Source organism: Calypte anna, chromosome 1 (assembly GCF_003957555.1).
Source record: "Calypte anna isolate BGI_N300 chromosome 1, bCalAnn1_v1.p, whole genome shotgun sequence".
NCBI lineage: Eukaryota > Metazoa > Chordata > Aves > Apodiformes > Trochilidae > Calypte > Calypte anna.
In genome coordinates this window covers 88,620,375-88,642,173 of record NC_044244.1, presented here as the reverse complement: position 1 = coordinate 88,642,173, position 21,799 = coordinate 88,620,375, and the positions used below count along the sequence as shown (strand labels likewise).

General features: G+C 35.4%; 1 protein-coding gene across 1 annotated transcript in view; it reads right to left on the bottom strand.

Moving 5' to 3' along the window:
• ANKS1B (ankyrin repeat and sterile alpha motif domain containing 1B) overlaps nt 1-21,799 on the bottom strand; it is a 410,716-nt gene that overhangs the window by 201,007 nt on the left and 187,910 nt on the right. The window contains 2 exon segments of the mRNA XM_030447180.1: nt 11,737-11,809; nt 13,836-14,371. Coding sequence (XP_030303040.1) covers nt 11,737-11,809; nt 13,836-14,371 — 609 coding nt within the window.

Below are 21,799 nucleotides of genomic sequence, written 5' to 3'. Positions count from 1 at the left end.
TAAAATATTTACCTGATATAGGGCAATGAAACAAGAAAATACTGATTCTAGTGTTATTATCATCAACTGATTAACAGTCTAGGCTAGAGACCAAATTAATATACATTTTAGTTAGTTCAATATTCTAAATAACTTGTTTTCCGTAGGTAGAACTTAAAATAAAATAAATTATATGTGCTATAAATTCTATAATAAGCCAAAGATTCTTAAAAAGCATGTGATGTTCTTGTGATTACTAGAAATGTGACCTTACAAATATACGTATATATTTAAATCTAAATACTACTAGATTAAGAAGAAAACATGAGTGAAGCAATGGAATTTTCAAGAAAATGTTGTTAATTCAATTTTAGAAGACTTAGATGTCTGTGTAATTTCTGAAAGTTAAACATAATTTGTAAGAGTAATGCATTCATCACCACAAATAAAAGATAATGAAAAAAGTCTTAGTGATTTATGCTTAGTGATCATTGTATGGCTTCATACACTCTATTCCAGAAGTTAGGAATATTTTGCTCTTTTTAAATTGTTTCCTGGCCACAGGCTGTGAAAGCCTCATTTTTCATCAGATACTTTTAACTCCACTGAGGTGCTAATTCTTATTCTGCATACATTTTTAACCTGAACTTGATTCTGCTTTACGGAATAAATGCTGTTCAATTTGGTGACATCCATTAAACTAAATATTAATATACGTGGGTGAAAATGATTATATAGTTACAAGGTTCAGATTAAACTGAAAGGAAAAAGCCAAATCTAAGCAAATGTATTCTAAAACTCTCAAGCAATCTGACCATTCTTTTGATGTCATTTATCATGGCTTGAAAAATACCCTCTTAATTTCTGTAATGACAGTAGGATGATTATGAGATCATTATAGAATGAGGGCACCATTGTCTGGTAACTTTAGGCACACCAACAAACACTTGGCATTAACTTTGTGAAACCCAGCCAAACTGTCCTTGTAAAGCTGGCACCAACTGGTGCTCCAGTTGTACTCCATTAGTACTCCAGTGGTTCAGTGGTGAAACAGGCAGGACCTCAGTCCTACTGGAAATAACTTTGAAATACGTTTTAATCAATTTTGTTTTCAAGTCCTGAAGTTTGCTATCTACCTTTGTTATCTTTTTTCTCCTTATCTTTTTTTCTCTATCCTTTTCCTAGATGGGCACAGCTTAACCCTGTGCTGCATAAACATGCAGAACATTCATCTCAGTGACTTCACAGATAGGTCTGACCAGGCAGAGAACTGGACAGGACAAGTAGATTCCAGCATTAACATCATCATCCTCAAAAATGTTTTCAAATAGACTTAAGCATTAGGGACTCATTTACTACCAACAGCATTCAGAAGGTTATGTGAGTAATATTATGTTTAGGTGACTTTCATAAAGGATTTATCTGAGTTCTGACAAATTTTTTTTGTATCACTGCAATTTTCAAAGGCATAGCTGTACACAAGTATATTCAGACTTTATATTCAGTGACTCTCTTAAAGTGAGAGTAACTTTTACTAATTTAATTTGATCTTCTGTATACCTTAGACAGGTATAATTCTGTATAATACCTTATACAGGTCTACATAGCATTGTCCCCAGACATGCTTAAACATCGTACTGCTTCATATTCCATTTTACTATTAGCTGTAAGTATTTCTGAGCTTCACACACATGGAAGTCAATGAAAATCTGATTTTCTGTGTTTTATATTCTGTGTATTTGCACCATTCTGCACTCTGTCTTGAAACAAATGTTATGGGAGTATATTAATATGGTATAGATGGTCCTCATGACATATTTACTTATTAACATGCATGCCTTCTTTATAACTCAGTATCTTTCCTTCGAAAGAAAATTATTTAATGTGAGAATATTTTTTAAATATTGAAACAAGGCTCTAATAACAGTTAAAAATACTCTATTTGTATTTTCATAGATTTGAGTAGTATATTCAAACTTCACACAATTTTTTCAAGTCTGTGGTCTTACAGACTTCTACCCATATGTAACAGTAGAATGGAAGTATCAGATTTCAGGTTACTATCCAATAAAAGAGGTGGTAGGCATTTGATATGAATTACCCCTCTTTCTGCCTTTCTACAAAACTTTTTTTTTAAAGCATCTTTAAGTCTGATAAACATTTTACTATATGCTGTCCAAGAAAGAACACATCTCTAGCATTAATTCTGTGAGGAAAAAAATATAGTTTGGTTACTCAGAAATAGCAGTACAACTGACCAGATTATCAAGATTCAAATTTTTTCCAAAGTAGAAAATATCAGTACCAGAATGGGTCTGAATCTCCTATGCTAATTCACTAAAACATTACATATGATGGTGGGAAATACCTCTGAAAAGTCTTAGTATATTAAACCAAAAAAAATAGCATATTAATCATCCAAGTAATAGAGAGTCTGTAGAAGTTTCCTTTGCTCAAGCAGTCCTATTGCAGAGTAACTAAATCTAGTGTGACAAGAGCTGATGGTCACAAGCAGACCACCAACAAAATTTACAAGAATTAGGCTATAAATTTACTCACTGATGAATGTCAACATTTATGATATATTACAGTTCAATTTTCTTAAGTTTCTCTGCTTGCTGTCAATTCTAGAAGACATAAGCCAGTAATGACTGAATTGCTTTGCAAGCAGTTTTCAGAAAAGAAGCTTAATATTGAACAAAAATCCATGGACAGAGATAAAAGGTATATGTTGATAGGGACTTAGAGTGAAAATGTAGAAAGAAAATGTATCAAGGTTAGAGCCTACATGGGTAAATATGGTCTGATGACTAGATTTTAGTCTATTTTCAGTTTAGCCCGTGTCTTAATTTGAAGTAGGCTGTTTCAAACACAGCTCTGATTAATTGGTGTATGAAGAGCATATAACTCAATATTACAATTATGACACTACAGGGTAAGATTGCCAATACAATGGGAATACATGAATAACAGAAAATAAAAGAAATACTTAAAGATTTTTGCATCTAATTCCCATTTTGCATGTATTATAAAACATAGCTAAAAGCTCTACAATTATCCCGCAGTTTGCCCAGTCCCTGTAAAGTTTGTTTTGGGATTCAATGGATCATTGAAATAGAAGCATCTTTATCTCTTGTTTAGGCTTTTACAATGTTAAAGTCAACAAAACATTAACCCAATTATTTGTGATTTCTCCTGTAGAATTTATATAATCTTTAGATAAGTTCAGTGGCAAGCAATGCATTATGACTATTGTGTTTTCTGCAAAGGAATGCCTCAAATATTTCTTCTACAAATTTTTCGGCTATATGGATTTTGTTCTCCACCATTTTATAATCTAGATGATTACATACATTTAAATTACCAACTTGAATAATTTAAAAAGGAGAGATTTGTAAAAGAAATCTGAAGATGAATATGAATAAAGCATTGCTAGAAATGCATGTGTGAAAACAGCAGAAGAAGCAGTGCTATAAAGGGTTAAAGGAATGATCTGTATTGATAACCAAGGACACAGCTGACAGGGGTAAAACACTAAGAAATACGTTCCTGTCAAGACAAGGAGTGTGCTCTGACAAAACAACAGCACAAATGATTTATTAGCAAGAGACCCAACACTGCACAGGAGGAGAGCAACAATACCACAGCACATGGCATGGGAGATTCACCTTCCTGTTATTCCCAAAGGAAGATAGACTCTATCCCTTAACTGTCTGATAAGAAAGCAAAAACGATGCCCACTACTGAAGTAAAGGAAATTTTGGATCTAAAGGACCAGGCCATAGAAACTGTTGATTCCTAAAGATTAACCAAAAAACTAGTTTGCTACTTCTAATCAAAAGGAATCCAACAGGTACAATGAGAACACAATGGTCAGACTTCTATACCACATACACATGACATAGACAGGCAACTTGGCCACACATGTACACAAACCTTGGTGCTTTAGGGTATCAAGCATGACAGTCTCATAAGAGAAGGGAAGTGACTGAAAACATTTTTGTCTGAAACAAGAATCACCTTCGCCTTCCGTAACATTTCATATTGACTTCAATTAGATGAATTAGCCCCAACACCCCTGCCATTGCAGCTTAAAATTCTATGTTCACTTTGCAGTTGTTAATAAGATCCGAGGAAGTGTAAAATCAAACTCAAATGTGTCGTTCTGTTCCCTACAGTGTAGTCCTAAAACTGACAGCAAAGACTTGCAGTTTAAGAATTTCAGACTTCATATGCATTTCCTCCTGAGGAGGCATCGAACAGTTTGGGAGCAGAGACCAACTCCTGGAGCTGTCTCCTTTCATTGGATTCCCTCTTCTACCAGCTACAGAGTCAGGTTCCCTCTGCTGTTTCTTTTATTTTCCTCTTTATGCTGCTATTGATATTTCAGGCTTCTTGCATAGCATATCAGCTTCAATGAAAAGGCGGGAGTTGGGAGGCAAGTGAGGTTATCCTTATTCTATAGGCTGGTTGTTGTGGTTGGCTACTGCAAAATTAGAGTTGTGCATTCAAAACTGTCAGCTTAAGAGGTGTCCCACTTTGTGAGAGGGTGCATGGCTCATTTTATTTAAATTTATGAATTAAATTCACTTTATCAAAGTGCTTAGTTCAACCACATTGAAATTTAAAAAGGGGAAGTTGCTGCTGCAAAATGGACACTAAATTACAAGTATGCACTTTCAAGTATTTAACTTACCACTGAGAAAACTGCCTTATGCCAACATGCCTACACATATCTAATTAAAATTCTGCCTTAATTAAGTACTTATATTTTATCTGTTTTCTGCCCTTGGAGGAGGGAGGATATTAACAGCTTTGGAGGAAGACCACTTTGTCAAAACTGCAACCATATGGCAGCAAACAGAAAAGAGCCTGCATAACAAGGCTTCATTTGTTAAAAGAAAGTTTGATTTCTTCTGAGTGAAATTTCACGGGCAGAACCACACTAGGGAAGATGAAGGCTTCAGGTCTGAGTAGTGGCAGTGGAACAGATGGCAGAAAAAGAGGTAACTGAGCATGTTGCTTCCAGCAGTCAAAGGTCTGCACAACTTCAATTACATGTTAAGGCTGTACAGAGCACAACATGAACTCACTTCTCTCATTGAGCTTTTTGGGTTGTGGCCCCACCTGTTTCCATCTTTTCCTAGTCTAACAAGTCATGTCTGATTTGCTTCCCCATTCTTTGTGCTCAAACTCATGTCCCTCACAAGTCTGAAGAGTAACACTTCTTGCCATTTTCTCCATACTGAGAAGGAAAAGTCATGGATAGCTACAGCCTTGGTCACAGAGTAAGCAAAATACATAAAGAAAATAACTGTTGTATGACAGCAGCCTACAACTTTCAACTTCATCTTAAAGATCAGAGAAAATACATTAGAATATGTATTCTAATACAATTTTCCGTGACCTACTGTAAATCACTGGCACCATGTAATACATGACACAGAAATGTGAGTATCGTGGGTGCATCCAGAAACAATAAAGCCTTGTTTGTGGAAAAAGTTAGGAGTTGTGGGGTTTATTCTGAATACAGCACAACCCACTGCAGTTCTGCTTCAAATGTGATATGGTTCATGTGGAGTCCTCAGGAACAGCTGTCAGTGTTCCAGAGTCCTTCTGTTTTCCAAGGAGCAACCCAACCCATGTTTTTTTCTGAAGTAGTAGACATGATAATGCATACTGCTAAAGTAAGTATTACAGAATATTTTTTAGCTTCCTTGAGAGTGATTTTTTTTTTATATGGTATAATTCTGTTACATACACCAGTAACAAGCAGCATTAAGCAGCATTAAATTTTGAAAGGCACTCAGGTAACCTCAGTGATCAAAGATGGAAGCCTTGATGTTGATATTTCACCGTTTCGCAAAAGAGCAACTAAAAAACTTCATCAAATAAATTTGCAAAACGTAATAGTAAATCTTTTTTTAACATTAAGAAAAATTCTTGCCAGTATCTTACATTCCAAACCAAGAGTACACATTAAGAAACTGACAAAAATTCAGTAATATGTACCCTGTATGTCCCTAGATGGAACAATGAGGGCACTTGAGGATAGGTACATGTTCAGCTAACCAAAGAAATCCCAACTACAGTGCACCTGCATGCACACGGCAAATATCTAGTGCATTTATGGATAGCATCCATAGAAGAATTCATGATTAGCAGAATTACAAAATTGCATGTCATCCTCTGTGTGCTAGAACATATTTGACAGAAGTGGTTCTCTCAAAAGCCCAGCACAGTCTTAAATTGATTGCAGGTGATTTTGATATGGAATGACCTTCAACAATAATTTTCCTTGGCATTATTTTAATTGCTCTGACTTGAAACAATTGCTGCTTTGATCATGATGATGATATGACATCTGTAACCTACATTTAGAAAAAAAAATCTGTGAAGTGTATTATTTCTTGATTACTCCCTTTCAAGTGACTTTTAAATGTAAGTAACCTCTGAATCACACACCTCCGAACACTGGGCTCCAACATAGAAATACCGAGCATGCCTTGGAAGACTTTTTTATTGTAGATAAATTGTTCATAATTAGGCAACGAAATACGAAATTGAAGTGTTTCTTCTTTTTACTGGAGAGATACAGATGGCTGGTATTTAAACATATTAGTTTTTCTAAATCCTTTGAGAAATATATGTTACTAATCACTGTAAGTATCCACCATGCCAAAAAAAGACAGCTGTTCCATTTATTAAAGTCTACCTTGTAGACAGGTTCCATCCAAATCGTGTTATCTCAGTAATGAAAGAATCATTACAAAACAGACTCAGGGTGACTTAAAACAGTGGCCTAATCTCTTCTACTGACACAAGCCAAAGCCAGTTATACTCCAATCATTATTTTTTAAATTGTGACAAATATCCAGACATCTCTAAGATGCTGCTGAATGTACAGAGATTATAATCTCCCTAAATAACCTGTTTGTATGCATCACTGTATTGCCTTTATATTTTTGTCCTGGGAAGAAGAGAGGAAGATTCATTTTAGCTAGGTTAGACAGGTACATCTGAGGATGTCTTCTAGGCTCTCTTTATAGATATTTCTAGTTTCATTTGCCATGCTTCAGATATTTAGATAGGAAGAAAAAGATCCAATAAGTGCCTGCTTTTCTAACTCAGTGTCAGCAGTTCTGACCTACTCAATGTAGTCTACCCTGCCAGTCTGAATTTAGACATTAGGAATAAAATTCATCTGAACAACCTATGATTATTTTCATCAACCCCTTGTTTCCTTTTTACAAGAAAAACACAAGACAATGTCTAAACCTTAACTGAAATCCAAGTATGGGCATCTACTGCTCTTTCCTTACCTCTAAAATCTGATATCGATTGCTGGCATGGAATTAGACTGATTTCCAGGACTGTTCTTGACAAGCCCATGTTGGGTTTCTCTTGCTGGTTGCAACTCACTGAGTGCTTTGGAACTTCCGACTTGAATATACATGCGTGTGTTATTCTACCATGCTTAGTACACAGAGAATTTTCCTGATGTCTAAGGTGAAAGAAAAGATGACAGTTTAGCTAAGAGAGGTTTTTACAGTTTTTTGTCTTCGTATTTGAGAAGAAACCTGCAGATTTCTCTTTAATTTGAACACTAGAAATTTAAAAAAAAAAAAATCTGGTAATCTATTGACATCTACCTTCTTGAAACTGTTTTTCCTGGACAGTCTGTCAATGCAATTTTGTTCCCAACAAGTGCTGTGGTGACTAAAATTTCACATTACTATCAAGTCGAATGGCTTTGGATATGTACCAAGAACAACCAGGTTCTTTTCTGCCTTACTGGATACCAACAGATATTTAACATCTTTAACTAATCCTATTTTTGAAATCTCAAAGCAACCATTATATTTTTGAAATGCAAGCCAATATTTCCTCTCTTCTTTGCCTCTTACTAAAGGAGTTATATCCTCTACATGGCTGGACTACTAGGATAACACATATGATAGATTCTCTACAATGCCAATGTTGTTATAATCTTCAACTAATTCTTGTCTATCCCTCATTAATTCTTCTGTTAATTCTTCTCTGTTCCTCCTTCTTCTACCATTAGTGTGAAAACAGCTAGATACTTGGAAAAAATACCTGGCAAACTGACCCATGACTTTCAGTCTAGTCATTTCTTTAATCTTGTTTTAAATAATCCTCTCTTTCTCAGAGGTTAGACCTATGTACAATTTGCACTATTTAAGATTAACATTTTTGTCCTTGCCACATGGTTCTTAATTTAAAGTTCTCCTTTCTCAGAATAGAAGCCATTTAGTTATATTTAGGGTGTATCTGAGTGATGCTTCACTTGAACATGAGAGGAGAGACAAAAAAATCTCTTGACTCTTCAATCTTTTTATCCATTGCCCCAGAGGCTTATAAGCACTTTTGATTTCTTAGGATCATTCTTGGTAGTTTCATTAGTATTCTTTATCATATGCTAATGATTGGATGAATCCTTTGTAAATTTGGGCAAATTTTTGAAGAAACAGCCATAATGGAAGTGCCAGGTGCTGCAGATGTCTCCATATCACCTTGAGTAAAAGGTCACTAGCTAGACCATCTTTTATTTCCTCTTGGTAACAGAGGTTTTGCACTCCTTAGGCTAATGGGGTTTTTGTCTGCTATAACTGACATTATTTCTCACTTGCTCCTTGGTCAGCACTCCTGCTTTTTATTTCAGTGATAAACTATTCATATGTTGAACACTATATGCCCTCAGAGGACGCTGGCAGCCATCTTCATCTCTGCAGTTTCGAATTTGCTCCTCCAGTACCTGTGCTGCTACCAAACTGAAAGCTCTGCTTTAAGTATTTTTGTTTCTGAAGGTATGCTGTTGATAAAGTCTTCCTGCTCATGCTCAACCAGTTTTGATTCTCTCCTTTCACTGCTCCTCGAATTGCTTCTTCTTAAGGAATTCCCCTGGAGATTCAAAAGAAGTCTTTCCAAATTTCACCAGGAGGAAAATAAAGGACAACGTTCCTGTAAAGCCATTTAAGGATTTCATTACAAGATGTCATCATTGTCTTATTTTAAGTATATATACTGAATTATTGAATTATTATTATGACATCTTTCTTCTCACATATTTTTCTCTAAGGAAGAGAAAAATAGGATATATAGGATAAAAAGTTTTTCAGTCCTGGTAGATTAAGAATATTTGTGCTTGCATTGAGTATATTTTTGGTTTTACTAGAAGTCTACAAAAATATTGAAATATAATATGAAGTATAGGACTAAATAAATCCCAAAATGATCCCATTTGCTCTTCAGTATTATAAAAATTCTACTGTTTGCTAAAAAGTTGTTACGTAAAGAAAATGAAGTTTCCTGAATATAGTGCTCAATAAAGTAGATGCATTCACTTTAAGACCAATCTCTTACTTGTACACTCTGAACATTAAATACATTATTTTTAATAATTTATTTTATTTTTACACATATATTCAAGTAAAACTAACAAAACTCATATATTTATGTATAAACTGATGAAGTGTTCAAAATGATATTACCTTATACCACACTAATTAATTTTTATTCCTAAGCATAGGCTAGATCTTTACACCTAGCTCTACAGAGCCAGGATGGACAAAAGAGAAGGTGAATGAGAAGTTCTGAGATGGACTTTTGTCTACTACAATGCCTGAACAGGTAAAACCCTAAGTAAAACACACTGGTCTGTAAGTAATTACACAGAAGCTAGGTGAGGCACCTCTGAGGAACACCGAGGCATTTGAGACACTTCTTGCCAACAAACTATAGAAGTTTAAGCAGAAGAAGCACACACATAAAAAGCTGATTTGCCACAGAAAAATTCAAAGCAACCCTTAGCTTGGATCAAAGTCTTATTAAAAATTCTCTTAGGTTGTATTATCAGTAAGAAAAGAACAGTGCATTGCATTTTGACAGCTGAGAAGTGATAATTAACAAAAGATAAAGTCTTAAGTCAAGCAAAATCTCTTGTTGAATACATAAATATCACTGTAATAAGGATCTACTGGATTCTGCTCTAGTCTGCTAGCGGTAGAAAATAAAGACTCATTTTCTGCTAGATAATCATATTACTATGTTAATAAAAAGACAATATACTTAAAGTATAACATGTTTGGCATCATGCATTCAATGCATTTGTTAATATAACAATTCTCTTTGCTTTTCTGCCTAACCTGTGTTTGCCTGAACCTGGAAAATGCATGGAATGAAAAGCAGAAAACGTGTACGTGAAGCTGCATAAAGCAAGCTCCATAGCAGAAAGAAATGTCTTGACTGCTGTCTGAATGTAGAGCAAAATTGACTAAACTTAAAGAAAAATAGCTATATTTTAAGAAATAGTAAATAGTTCGATTTCTTCATTAGGAGCAAAATCAAATTATCATTCTTAACTGACTTAAAACCATTAAAGAGTTGGCAGAAACAAATATTGGTTTGCAGGAAGCTGCACACCATATAGAAAAAAGCTGAGACTCAAGAGTCCCCTCTGAGAAAATAATCAGCAAAGGAAAGAGTAGATCTGCCAACTGAAAGAGCTGAAGAACCAAGTTCCACATTTGAATGCCAACAAAAATTAAGCACTCTGAAGAAGCAACAAAATGGCTGATGACAAGAGTTGTGAGATGTTTTCCAATCTTAAAAGAAAAAGTAGAAAAAGAAAAGCAATGGTCAGTCATAGGAAGGGACAAAGTAGCACTTAGACATCACTAAGCTATGCATATTTGTATAAAAAACCTGTTGCTCATGTCTCCTTTTCACAGCTCTTACTTGCTGTAGAACTTCATGGAAGCCGGACTTTGCACTTGGTGCCTGTGTATCAACCACCATGAAAAAATAATGAGCAGTAAATCCTGAATTACTTATAATAGCTTCAGACATTATTAGCTATCTCCTACTGAAAATAATTCTTCCTTTAAATGCTGCAAATTTCAGAAAGGTAAAAGGAACCTGACATGACACCATGCCTAGCACTTATCATGATATTGCCCCATACTCTTTCAGAAGAAAATAATCTGAATTTGTTTGTTTTATCTGCAACTATATTTGTATTCAAATCAGACCAGTTACTTTCTCTATTTTCCTATTTTGTCAGTTCCTAGAAGGGATGGACCAGCACAGGTGAGTTAATATAGCTTCACCTCAAGACCAACTTATTCAGACATACAAGTCAGTTTTCTTTCCACAAGGTAGGAAGAAGACATAGTAAAATACTTTCAAAATTCTTATCAGCACAGTTGCACAGCTTTATGCTGACACACCAACAGACTGGGAATGACTTGGAGTTCTTATAATTCACCATGGTAGGGAAGGTTTGGAAATTCTCCTGTCATTGCTAACACCAGTCACTGGCTGTCAGCAACATTTTCAGCCCTGTGCCAACTATTTGCTTGAAGCAACTTCAGATAATATAATGCTTTAAAAAGTGTCAGCAGCTAGTGGATTATATATATGTAAAGTACATTCATCCCAAAGAAAATTCAGATGAAAAAGATTGGAAAATACCACCCTAGTAGAAAGACTTCCAATATTAATGGAATATTTTTTCTGGTAAGATTTCAAAACAACATTAATGATTCCAATATGCTATTTAAAGCAACAGCTCCAGGATACTGGGCCTAATGCATCTCTAACAGTAAACATTTTAACAGTAAACACTGAATTCAAATACATACAAATTATTTCAACATGGGGGATTACTTAGCACTATCTCACCCAGAGTTTCCTTATAGAGAGTTAAGTAAAAATTAAAGAGTTGTTTTTCCTTACTTTTAGTGTGATCACTCATCTCCCCCAGTCCAGTATTAATTCCAGCATCTATTGAACTCATGATTTTATCAATCTAGAAAAGAGAAAAGAGTGAAAACAATTGATAGATATAATAATATAATAGGTATAATAATATAATGAAAAATTATGGGTATAATACTATAATAATTAATAGATAACAATCTTTGTTATTGTATTTTAGTTTTTCATGCATAAATTCATGGCATTATTACTCTCATTAGGAAAACAAAAGTCAAGAGCACAAAATGCTAAAATCAAAGGTAGGCAATTTCTCCACTTTGATTAATATTTTGCAACGTATGTACTCTACTAAAAGCTAAGGCTTGAGACTAGTATTTCTTTTTCTACAGTGCAGTGCCCTTCACACTGATAACTCTGGTCATCTAGGTGTAACCCCTATAGGTCTTTTAAAGCAGTAATATCAATACATAAGAATGATGTTTTGTGTGTTATGAAGTACTAAAACTATTGTTATTTCCAGAGAATTTAGCTCCCTTTTTCTCATCTGCCCCAAGGCCACTGAACAGGTATTAACAATTACAATTAACAGTTACTGGGTCCTCACAGACTGCAGAACACTATCTGCCAAACAGCACCAGAGGGATCCCAAAACTCATTCGCACATTTCTGAATTACACTGGACTTAATATGCAAAAATTATTATATTTTATTTTCTGTAAGTACCGGACAAAACATAAAGTGAAACCAAAGGCTGGTTTTATGTAAGAAGACAGACACAGAGAACCTCATTTTATTGAACTTAATAGTAGGACTATTAGGAAAAAACATCTCCTTTTTAAGACTATCTACTAGTCACTGGTGACAGGAGAAAATCGAGGAATTATGTCAGCATTTGCAGATTTAGATTTCCTAGCTTTGTTGGGACTTGGGGGTTTTTTTAGTGTTTTTTGTTTTCTTGCTTGCTTTTGTTTTTGTAAAGAAACTACACTTTTCTTACTTTCAAGAATAACCAAACCTTAATGTTCCTCTAAAGAGTCAAACTGGGACTTGACTCATATCAGGATTTCATAACAACGTATCCAAACTATCAAGATCAAAACCTGAGCCCAAGGACCTTTCCACTGAGACATTATCTTGTTTACAATAAAACCTACCTTCAGCTACCCTATCAAATCAGATATTTATATGAGCTGAGAACCTTTTCTAGAAAAATAACCAATTACACAAGCAAGCTTTGGGTTCTCTCTGAAGTAAAATAGCACTTTGGAGACATATACATGGACCTATATAGCAGTTGTTTTAAAGAGGAATGTTTGCTTCTTTGTAATACCAGGAAAGATCTAAAAATTTCCCACTCATCATTTATCTCAGTAAGACGGGAACTTCCATGCTTAAGAAGAATCATTCACATTCTTGAAATTTAACACAGGAGGAAAAAACAAAACAAAACAAAACAGAAAAAGGTGTCTAAACATTATTTTAAATCTAGTTCTAAACCTAAACTACAGTCTCTTGTATGAACAAGGATTTGCACTACAAACCCAGAGTAGACATTTCTTTTAGCAGTCTCTAATTTATGGTAGCTGTAAGTGTATTCAATAGTCAGGTCCATGCCAAGCATTCTGTAGACAGACTAAATTCCAGTTAGGGGATGTGTTATGCAGGGTAGGTTTGCATAATCAACCTAAAAACCTTAGGCTTTTCATTCCTGTCATTTTCTCTTGTCTCTTGCTGGCAGACATTGCCATGGCGGGAAATAATTAGCAAGTATGAAAATAATGGGCATGGCTACAAATAATGTTACCAATTTTATTAGTGTTAGAGGTGAGGCCTTTAGTAGAAAATAATTTCAGTGTCACAACAAATTGCAGAATTACTTCTGGTTAACTTCATTCACTATGGAAACAGTAGGCTTCACTAAGTGTGCAGCATTTTGATTAGAAATGTGTTGTATTTTGTGCCAGCTGACAAATTACCACGCATTACACTCTGACACCCCCTCTGAGGATTTGAAGTGTTGAAGATTCACTATCTATTTCACCTCTGAAACTGAAAACAATAGCAACGTTTTCACAGTACCATATATTTCCTTGCACTTAAAAATGAGCAAAACTTACTTCTTCCCATTCTGATGTGAAGGAAGGTGTTCTCTCCGAATTCCCTTTGGAGGTCTGCTGGCTTGGTGTGGGTTCACTCCAGTTGCTTCTTGCCTTTTTGTCATTTGGTGGGTGGGTGATAAGATTAGAATCAGATTTTGAAACATTTTTGCACAAATGCATTTCAAGCAAAGTCTTTGGTAAAGATCTTATTCTCCCAAGTGTGCACGCCCGCTCCACAAATCCCCCAGTGGTAATAACCCATTGTTCACTTATCCTCGCTGACGTGCCAACCAAGGTATGATTTTCTACTGGCTTAGCTTTAGTGTGAAATATGGTTCTGTTTACAACTGGTGGCTTTTTTTTCTTAACAGGAGGATCAGTGTTGCTTTCTTTCCGTAGGTGGATCTGCTGTGCTGTGCTCTTGCTCAGAATGCTTTTCTCTAGGGGAGCGCTGCACTGGCTCGCTTTGCTGTACAGCTGGAGAGGATTATCAGGTGGGTCACATGCAGGTGATGATCCGTGAAGTAAACCTGCAAACTGTTCAGTGGGGTGACCTTCAGGAAGCTCACTTTCAGTGGATGTCTCTCCCTGGCAAAGACGCTCTGAAATGAGAGAGAGACTTGTAAAAAAAGAGTCTGGTAAAATACTGCAAACGCCAAGGCCCTTATTCTCCTTCGCATGATGCTTCATTCTTTCTTATGTACAGAAACAAAAGATACTTATGTCATGAATTGATCTATTAGTCTCTCCAAGAACAATTCTCTCAAACTTGACAATTTTATCCTGACTGCTTGAAGAACAGCCAGAACTACTCAGTGCTACATGTGAATTCCAGGAAAAAAAAAAAACCCAAATTTCTAATATAAAATAGGTCATTGCTCTTCCATCAACTTTAATTTGTTATTGAGTTGAAATACGTACAAATTATACGGCTTAGTATGATGAACTAGCTAGTTAGTTTGTAGGTAGTAAAACACATGAAAAGCCAGTATTGTCAGGAGTATAGTTAGCAATTTTTCTTTTTATATTCATTATAATAATAGTGAATTTGCACGATGATGACTTTTTATTGACAGCCTCTGGAGAATAGATCTGAGTGTTGGTTTTATTTTGGGGAATTTATGAGAATAGATTCAGAGTCATTGAAAAAAAAGAATAGGAAATCAAGTCCTTTTGAAACAAGTTTTATATGCAATCTAGCATACACACACAAAAAGGAATTACATAAAAATACACTTTTTGGCACAGTTCAAAGTGGATTATTAAAAATTTATTGCTCTTTTTACTCTCATTGCTGCCAGGACTAGAAGAAAAAGAAAAAAAGAAGAGAGAACTTTTCCTACCTATGCATCTTTGCTGTGTTGAGTCACTAAGAGCACTCTGTCCACATGGCATTCAATTAGCATATTCTGCTCAGAATAGCTGCGTCCCCACTAACAGCTGCATCTCTGTAAGTACTTCATTAAAGAGAAATGCATGCATCTTATTCCTGCGAAAAATTCTGTGTTTATATGCAGACTCTAAGTGCAAGACTATATACACAGCTCTAGTCATGTACTACTTTTCTTCTTTGGGAAACAACTGACTAGAATATACACTTAAGAGATGTGGGCTGTTACGCCAAAAGGTTGAACGTGGGACGTGACAAAGCTTACGGAATCAATAACACCAGAAATGTTGGTTTGGGGAAAAACAGCAGGGAAAAAGGACAAGGGACATTTTCACTTTTTTTAAATTTATTTCTGAAAGTTGCTGAATTATCTGTAAATGAACTTAAAAATGAAGAAGAGATTGTGCAAATAATGACTTCGGTGCTTTTCCCTCACAAGAAGAACTAAGTAGTTGGGATTCAGCTCTAGATTAAGACATCTTCTTTTACCTATCTACATGGGTAAGAAGAATGCAAGCCCCCCACCAAAGTCATTGGATACTAGAGAGTGATGCTACTCGTTGTATGTTTCTATTGCTGGTCAGCTGAATCAGCACCATTATTTTGATGCCCATTACCTAAGGGGTTCACAAATACATACTCACATGTCCTTCAAGGGTGAGGCTGAAATATAATACCATTCTAATCTGATAAATGGGAGATAAGGCACAAGAAGATAATGCTGAATATATCCACAATTTTGGGGCAATCAATTTGAAATTCTTTATGATTCATTTTTTTCATAGTACTTAATGCTGTGTAAGACAGAATATTTTCAAAGCATAGCTGCTATTGACTTCAGTTGGAACACCTAGCTGACTTCAGTCAGAATCCTAATATCTCAAATTCAGTATTCAAAAAAAACCTCAAGGAGCAATGTTAATGACTACTTGGATAAAGTTTGGCCTGTCTTGATAAGCACAACAAAAGCTTCAGCAGAGATAAAGTGTTCTCTGTGCAGTGCTCAGCTGCCTCAGCCATCAGTTCTTTAATTTGATACCCTTTGCTTTAACTAATGGCCTTTTGAAGTATATGACCAGGGAGGCAAAGATCTCTTCTTCATCCCATGATATGGAATGATGCAAAACACATCTATACTGTGCATTGAAAAAGACTGGGGTTATCAGGAAAAAACAGTATGTGGTTATGGTGAAGGTAGAGTAGCAAGCAGTATTGTGTGCTGCACTGCAGCCCTAGAACAGGTTATCTGGAGGGGTGGCATCTCCATCCTTGGAAGTTTTCAAGACCTGGCTACAAAAAGTCAAATTACAGTCCTGCTGCAAAGAGGATGGACTAGATGACCTCTGTACCTACTTTGTAACCAACACTTTAAAGATCCAATTAAAATTCTGAATCTTTTGACTTTGGCAATGATAACTGTTGATTCTATTGCATTTTTAATACATATTTATATTATTATTTTAGTTTCCTAATGCAGCTGATGCTTAATCATAGAATCATAGAATAGCTAGAGTTGAAAGGGACCTTACAGATCATCTAGTTCCAAACCCCCTGCCATGGGCAGGAACAACTTCCACTACATAAGATTCCTCAAGGCCCTATTCAGCCTAGCTCTGAATACTTCCAGGGCATCCACAACTTCCTTGGGCAACTTGTTCCAGTGTTTTAGCACCCTCATATTAAAGAACTTCCTCCTAATATCTGATCTAACTTCTATCCCCCCTTCAAATTTTGAATCATTGCCCCTTGACCTCTTGCCACATACCCATGCAAAAAGTCCTACCCCAGCTTTCTTGTAGGCCCCTTTCAGGTATTGGAAGGTTACTTATAAGGTCACCTCAGAGCATGAGATATTAAACAAACTTCAAGCTGTATCATATCTAAAACTGCAACTACATGTCTTCACTGCTCATGTGAGTGTCCAAGATCCGTCTTGAGAACTTAAGGTTATCAAAAACCCTGAACAGAGTAATATAGGCAACTTTACTCAAATAAAAAAATAATAAAAAATAGTCCTTCCTCAGCTTTTAGTAATTACCCATATCAGAGATTTGAGATTTTTTGCTGTCTCATATTTCTGCCATAAATTTTAAGACATAAGTATTTCTTCCTATGCTTAGCAGTGATGCACAGAATGTGGTATTTTATGTATTATTTTCCATCTGTTTTAAACATAACAAAGTCATTCTTGTTCTTTGAATACCACTGTGCACTGAAAAAAATCTTTTCACTAAGTTGTCTGTACTGATGATCACTGTCCTTTATGGACATAATTAATCTCAAATCTACTGATGTATCTGCAAAATTCAGACTCTGCATTCCTATTGTGTTCTATGCCCTAACTTCATCATATGCTTTTAAACCTTTTAATTAGGTGTTTTATTTTTATTTGTTTCAACCAACTTAACTGGTATGAAGAACTTACAAGATATGCAATTATATTGCATTGGTCCATAGTCAGTGAACAGTAAGTTAATGATACCAGTTATGATTTCTCATGGGCTTTTGAATGCCTGCTAAGAATGGACTTTAAGAAAAGTGTGTGGAGATGCCAGGGAGAGAGAATAGGTTCCAATTGTTGGACTGAACCCCAATGGAGAGAAGTTTTCTTCTTATAATTTTTTTTTCCTTTTTGTAAGAGTATTTGTTTTTTGTAATCTAAAAAAAAAAAAAAAAAAAAGACAACAACAAGAGATCTTGCTTCCTTACCAGATACTGCTTTTCTTACCACCTTATCTTTTTACTTGTAAATAGTATCCTAAATACCAAAACATAAACAGATGTCATCTCTGTAGATCTTCAGTGTTATTACAAGTGCATGTACAGCTTGCCCATCTGAGCAGATTACTTTGAAAATCAGTTTTATTCTGCCATATCTGTGTTGCATGGAAAACATTCACATTTGGAACTACAAATAAATTCAGTTCTGCTGTAATCTCAAAGCCACAGATACATATTGCTATTATCACCAGCTATATAAATCCAAAATGGTATTTAGGCAGCAGATTGCAATTCAGTCAGCTATTTATTTATACACTGGTGCACCCCAGCACAGTTGCTTCTCGTACATATATAAAGCTCTGTGGAATACCATTTCTCACTCTCAGAATTTGAGAGTTCTAATTTACAGATGCTACATCAAACTCGTATCTATTTTCTGAATCTGACTCCCAGATTAGAGAGCACATTAAGAAAATCAGGAACATACTAAATACTGTGAACTTAGCATTCATGTAAAATTGGAAATCAGGTTATTCACATTTCTATCTCAAGAGATTTCATGTTCAAAGCTAAAGCAAATTTAGGAGAATAACAGTTCTTAATAATAGTAATGAAAAGAGCTGTAATAGATAAATTATAATGACAGTTACATCTTTAACAGGCCTTGGTGTTGCCATGGCACAGATTTCTAATGTAAAATAAAAATCCACTAGAAATTGGTTCTATAGCTATGGTAACAACTGTATTGTGACATACGTGCTATTAAACTATTCAATTTCTGTTTGCATTTGATTCAGAAAGATGTTTTTAGCAGGACGCTCTGCACATGTGTAATATCTGCCCAAACATGTTCTTAACTCCCTTTTCCACACACTCAGTTAATTGACAAAACTATCAGTCACAGAAGAGTAATATTTGGAGAATACCCTCACACAGCATGGTGGTAAGCAAATATGTCAACTTATTTTCATGATAATGATTGCTTTGGACACACTAGAATACCTTCAGTTGTGATGATATTGGTTGCATTGCCAAAGTGGTACCAAATAATGGGATGGTCAGCAAGAAAGAGTGTAAAAGAGAAAATATGAAGTATTTAAAAATTCAAGCAGGACCATTCAGGGAGGCATTATTTCACACAGCAGACAATGTGGTTCTCTAACCAAGCTCCAGCTCATTGATAAGGCAGTGCAATGTTTCTGCACTCTACTAAATGTTATAGCAAGGTAACACGGACCTGTGTGGAAACACAACAACCACATTACTAAACAACTAATGTAGAATGTGGGATTCTCCTGTCACCACCAGCAACATAGAAAAGGAGCAATAGTGTCCAGCCAGATTGTTGTTTCTCCCTCTGCTTCCTCCTAACTCTCAAGAAACCACCACAAGGGAGTTTTCAAGGTTGGTGTCAGCTGTCTCCAGGCTCTGTGGCCACATTCTGACATCACCAAAGCCACACAGTCCCCTAGAAATCACAGAGTCTCTGTGGATGATGTGTTTGCTCTTAGTGGTGCCATAACTGCCAGTTCAGTCCCTTAACATCCCAGTCTGCACTTGACTGTATTGAAGGATTTTACTGCCTCACAATTGCCATAGTAGTTTCACCATGGTAGTTTCACCATTTTACTCATTTTTTTCACAATAACCCATCAGGAACTGCAAAAAAAAAGAAAGATTTCAGGGGAAAGATAACTCCATATGGAGGTTTCTGAACATCGCTTGCCAGCCTCTAATGAAGAAAAAAGCTTTCAGTGAGGAAGGATATTAGTTTGTAATTAGTGTTAATTCTAAGCACATTATAATACCCAAATATAGTTCTTGCCCAAAATTTCAGTAATAGGATCGTGATCTGGTGCAATTATCATTAATTTTAATTCATATAGAGATGTGTTGACTCATGTACATTTTCAGAAATTTGTTTTGATAAGCATAGGGTATATTTTGCATTTGGGGGGACATAAATGCAATTTTTACATGGATCATATTAAGGGTTAATCTTGAACTGCAAAATTCAACGCAAACAAAATATAGAGCTGCAGTTGCCATCTCCATAATGCTGTTTCCATGAGAATTTATTTCTATAAACTATATAAGGCATGGTTCCTAGACATCTTCATGACAGAGAGCCTCTCATGAACCATCACATTTTTCAGCAAAACAATCTGCCTTACACCTGCTAATCAAAATAAGAATCCTCCAGAAAACTAACATGTTAACATGTTTATGGACTAAAAATTTCAGGCAGATAAAATAATGTTCAACATCCCTCAAGTGAAACACTGGATTAAATCAACATCTCTGTTCTACTAGAATATTTCAATTCTAAGATGCAGCAAAAAGAAAAACAAAAAACCACCAGTATTTCTTTTTAACGCTCAAGCAATCTTTCATAAGGAATTCTGCAAAATGAATGGAAATGGATGCAAAATGTAATTTTGCAGAAAGATCACATATAATTGCATTGAGAAATTCTGTGGTAATCTCTTCTTGCAGCAGAAAGCTAACAGTTGTGTGGGCTGGGGCTGTGCTCAGAAAGTACATGTTAATTTGACAACATAGTACAGCAGAGAAGAGTAATAGAAGAGGAAAAATGGTGACACTTAACACCCAAAATCATTGCCAAGCAATCTGATTGTGACGGATGATATCTTGAAGCCATATCCTTTTTTTTTAAGAGCCTAATGAAACCTCATTAGTTGTTCCACTCCTGATATTTCACACATCAAATGCAAAGAATGACGAAGTCCTTCACCAACTGGGAAAAAAATATACTAATCCTCAAGGCAAAAAAAGATGGAAAAATGATGGATGATATTTAAAATGCTGTTTTTAAAAGAGATGGTCCTCAACTATTTCAAAACTCGTATTTGGAACGAAGGATTTGCCTATGTAACAATATTGTTTCCCTAAAAATAAGATGAAAGCAGAAAGGATAAAATATATATGTTCTGGCGTCTGCACTGACCATACAGTTCTGTCTTTCCTAGCCTTGATAACTAACATATTTCTGATCTGAACAGTATTTTTAAGATACTTATGAGGTATGCAAAGTAGTTGTCCTCTCCTCATTTCACATACAAGCTCATCTATGCTCTGTTTCACCACAGAACTGTTTCGAAGCCAGCAAGAATTGATCAGTGCTGTTGTAAGAAACAGTGTGAAAATAACCCCCCCACCACCCCAAATGTCATAATTTAACTTATGAAAAATTTCCTTTTAGGTAGTAGAAACAAAGCTGTAATGACAGAAAGTGTATAAATATTTTATAAAATCTAGAAAATACCTCTGGCTGTAGAAATATGGTCCAGTTCTAGATGTGGATACATGTAGTCACAGAAGATTACATCCAGAACTACAAAGTTTTCCAACTCTATGTGGAACATTTACTGGAATTTTATATAATTACTTATATCTTGCTGATCTGAAACTAATCACTAAAAATTATGGTCTTTCAGATTGCTTGCAACTCACTACATATTTTTGGTTATACTGACTGGGTGGGTAAACTGAAGGAATAAAAGATAAATTATGTATATTGATTTTCCCCAGTGATTTATTTGGGGTTTCCAAATGTGAAAAGATAACCATATAAATTACTCTTAGAACTATCCAGAGAACATCAGTGATCTTTAAAATAAATCAATCTAAATAATTAGGTGCAAGAGAATTTAGCTAAGAATATTAATTTTCTAGTCCAACTGACAATCTCTGAGAAATGTTTACTTTTCACAAATAACGTCAGTTACTTGAAAAGTCACATCACACAAAAGATGCTCTAAAGCAGATTCCAGGAAAAGCGGAGAAAAGATTGGGGTGATTCCACACAGACATTGGTGAAGCTGCAACTCAAACACTGTGCTCAGTTTTG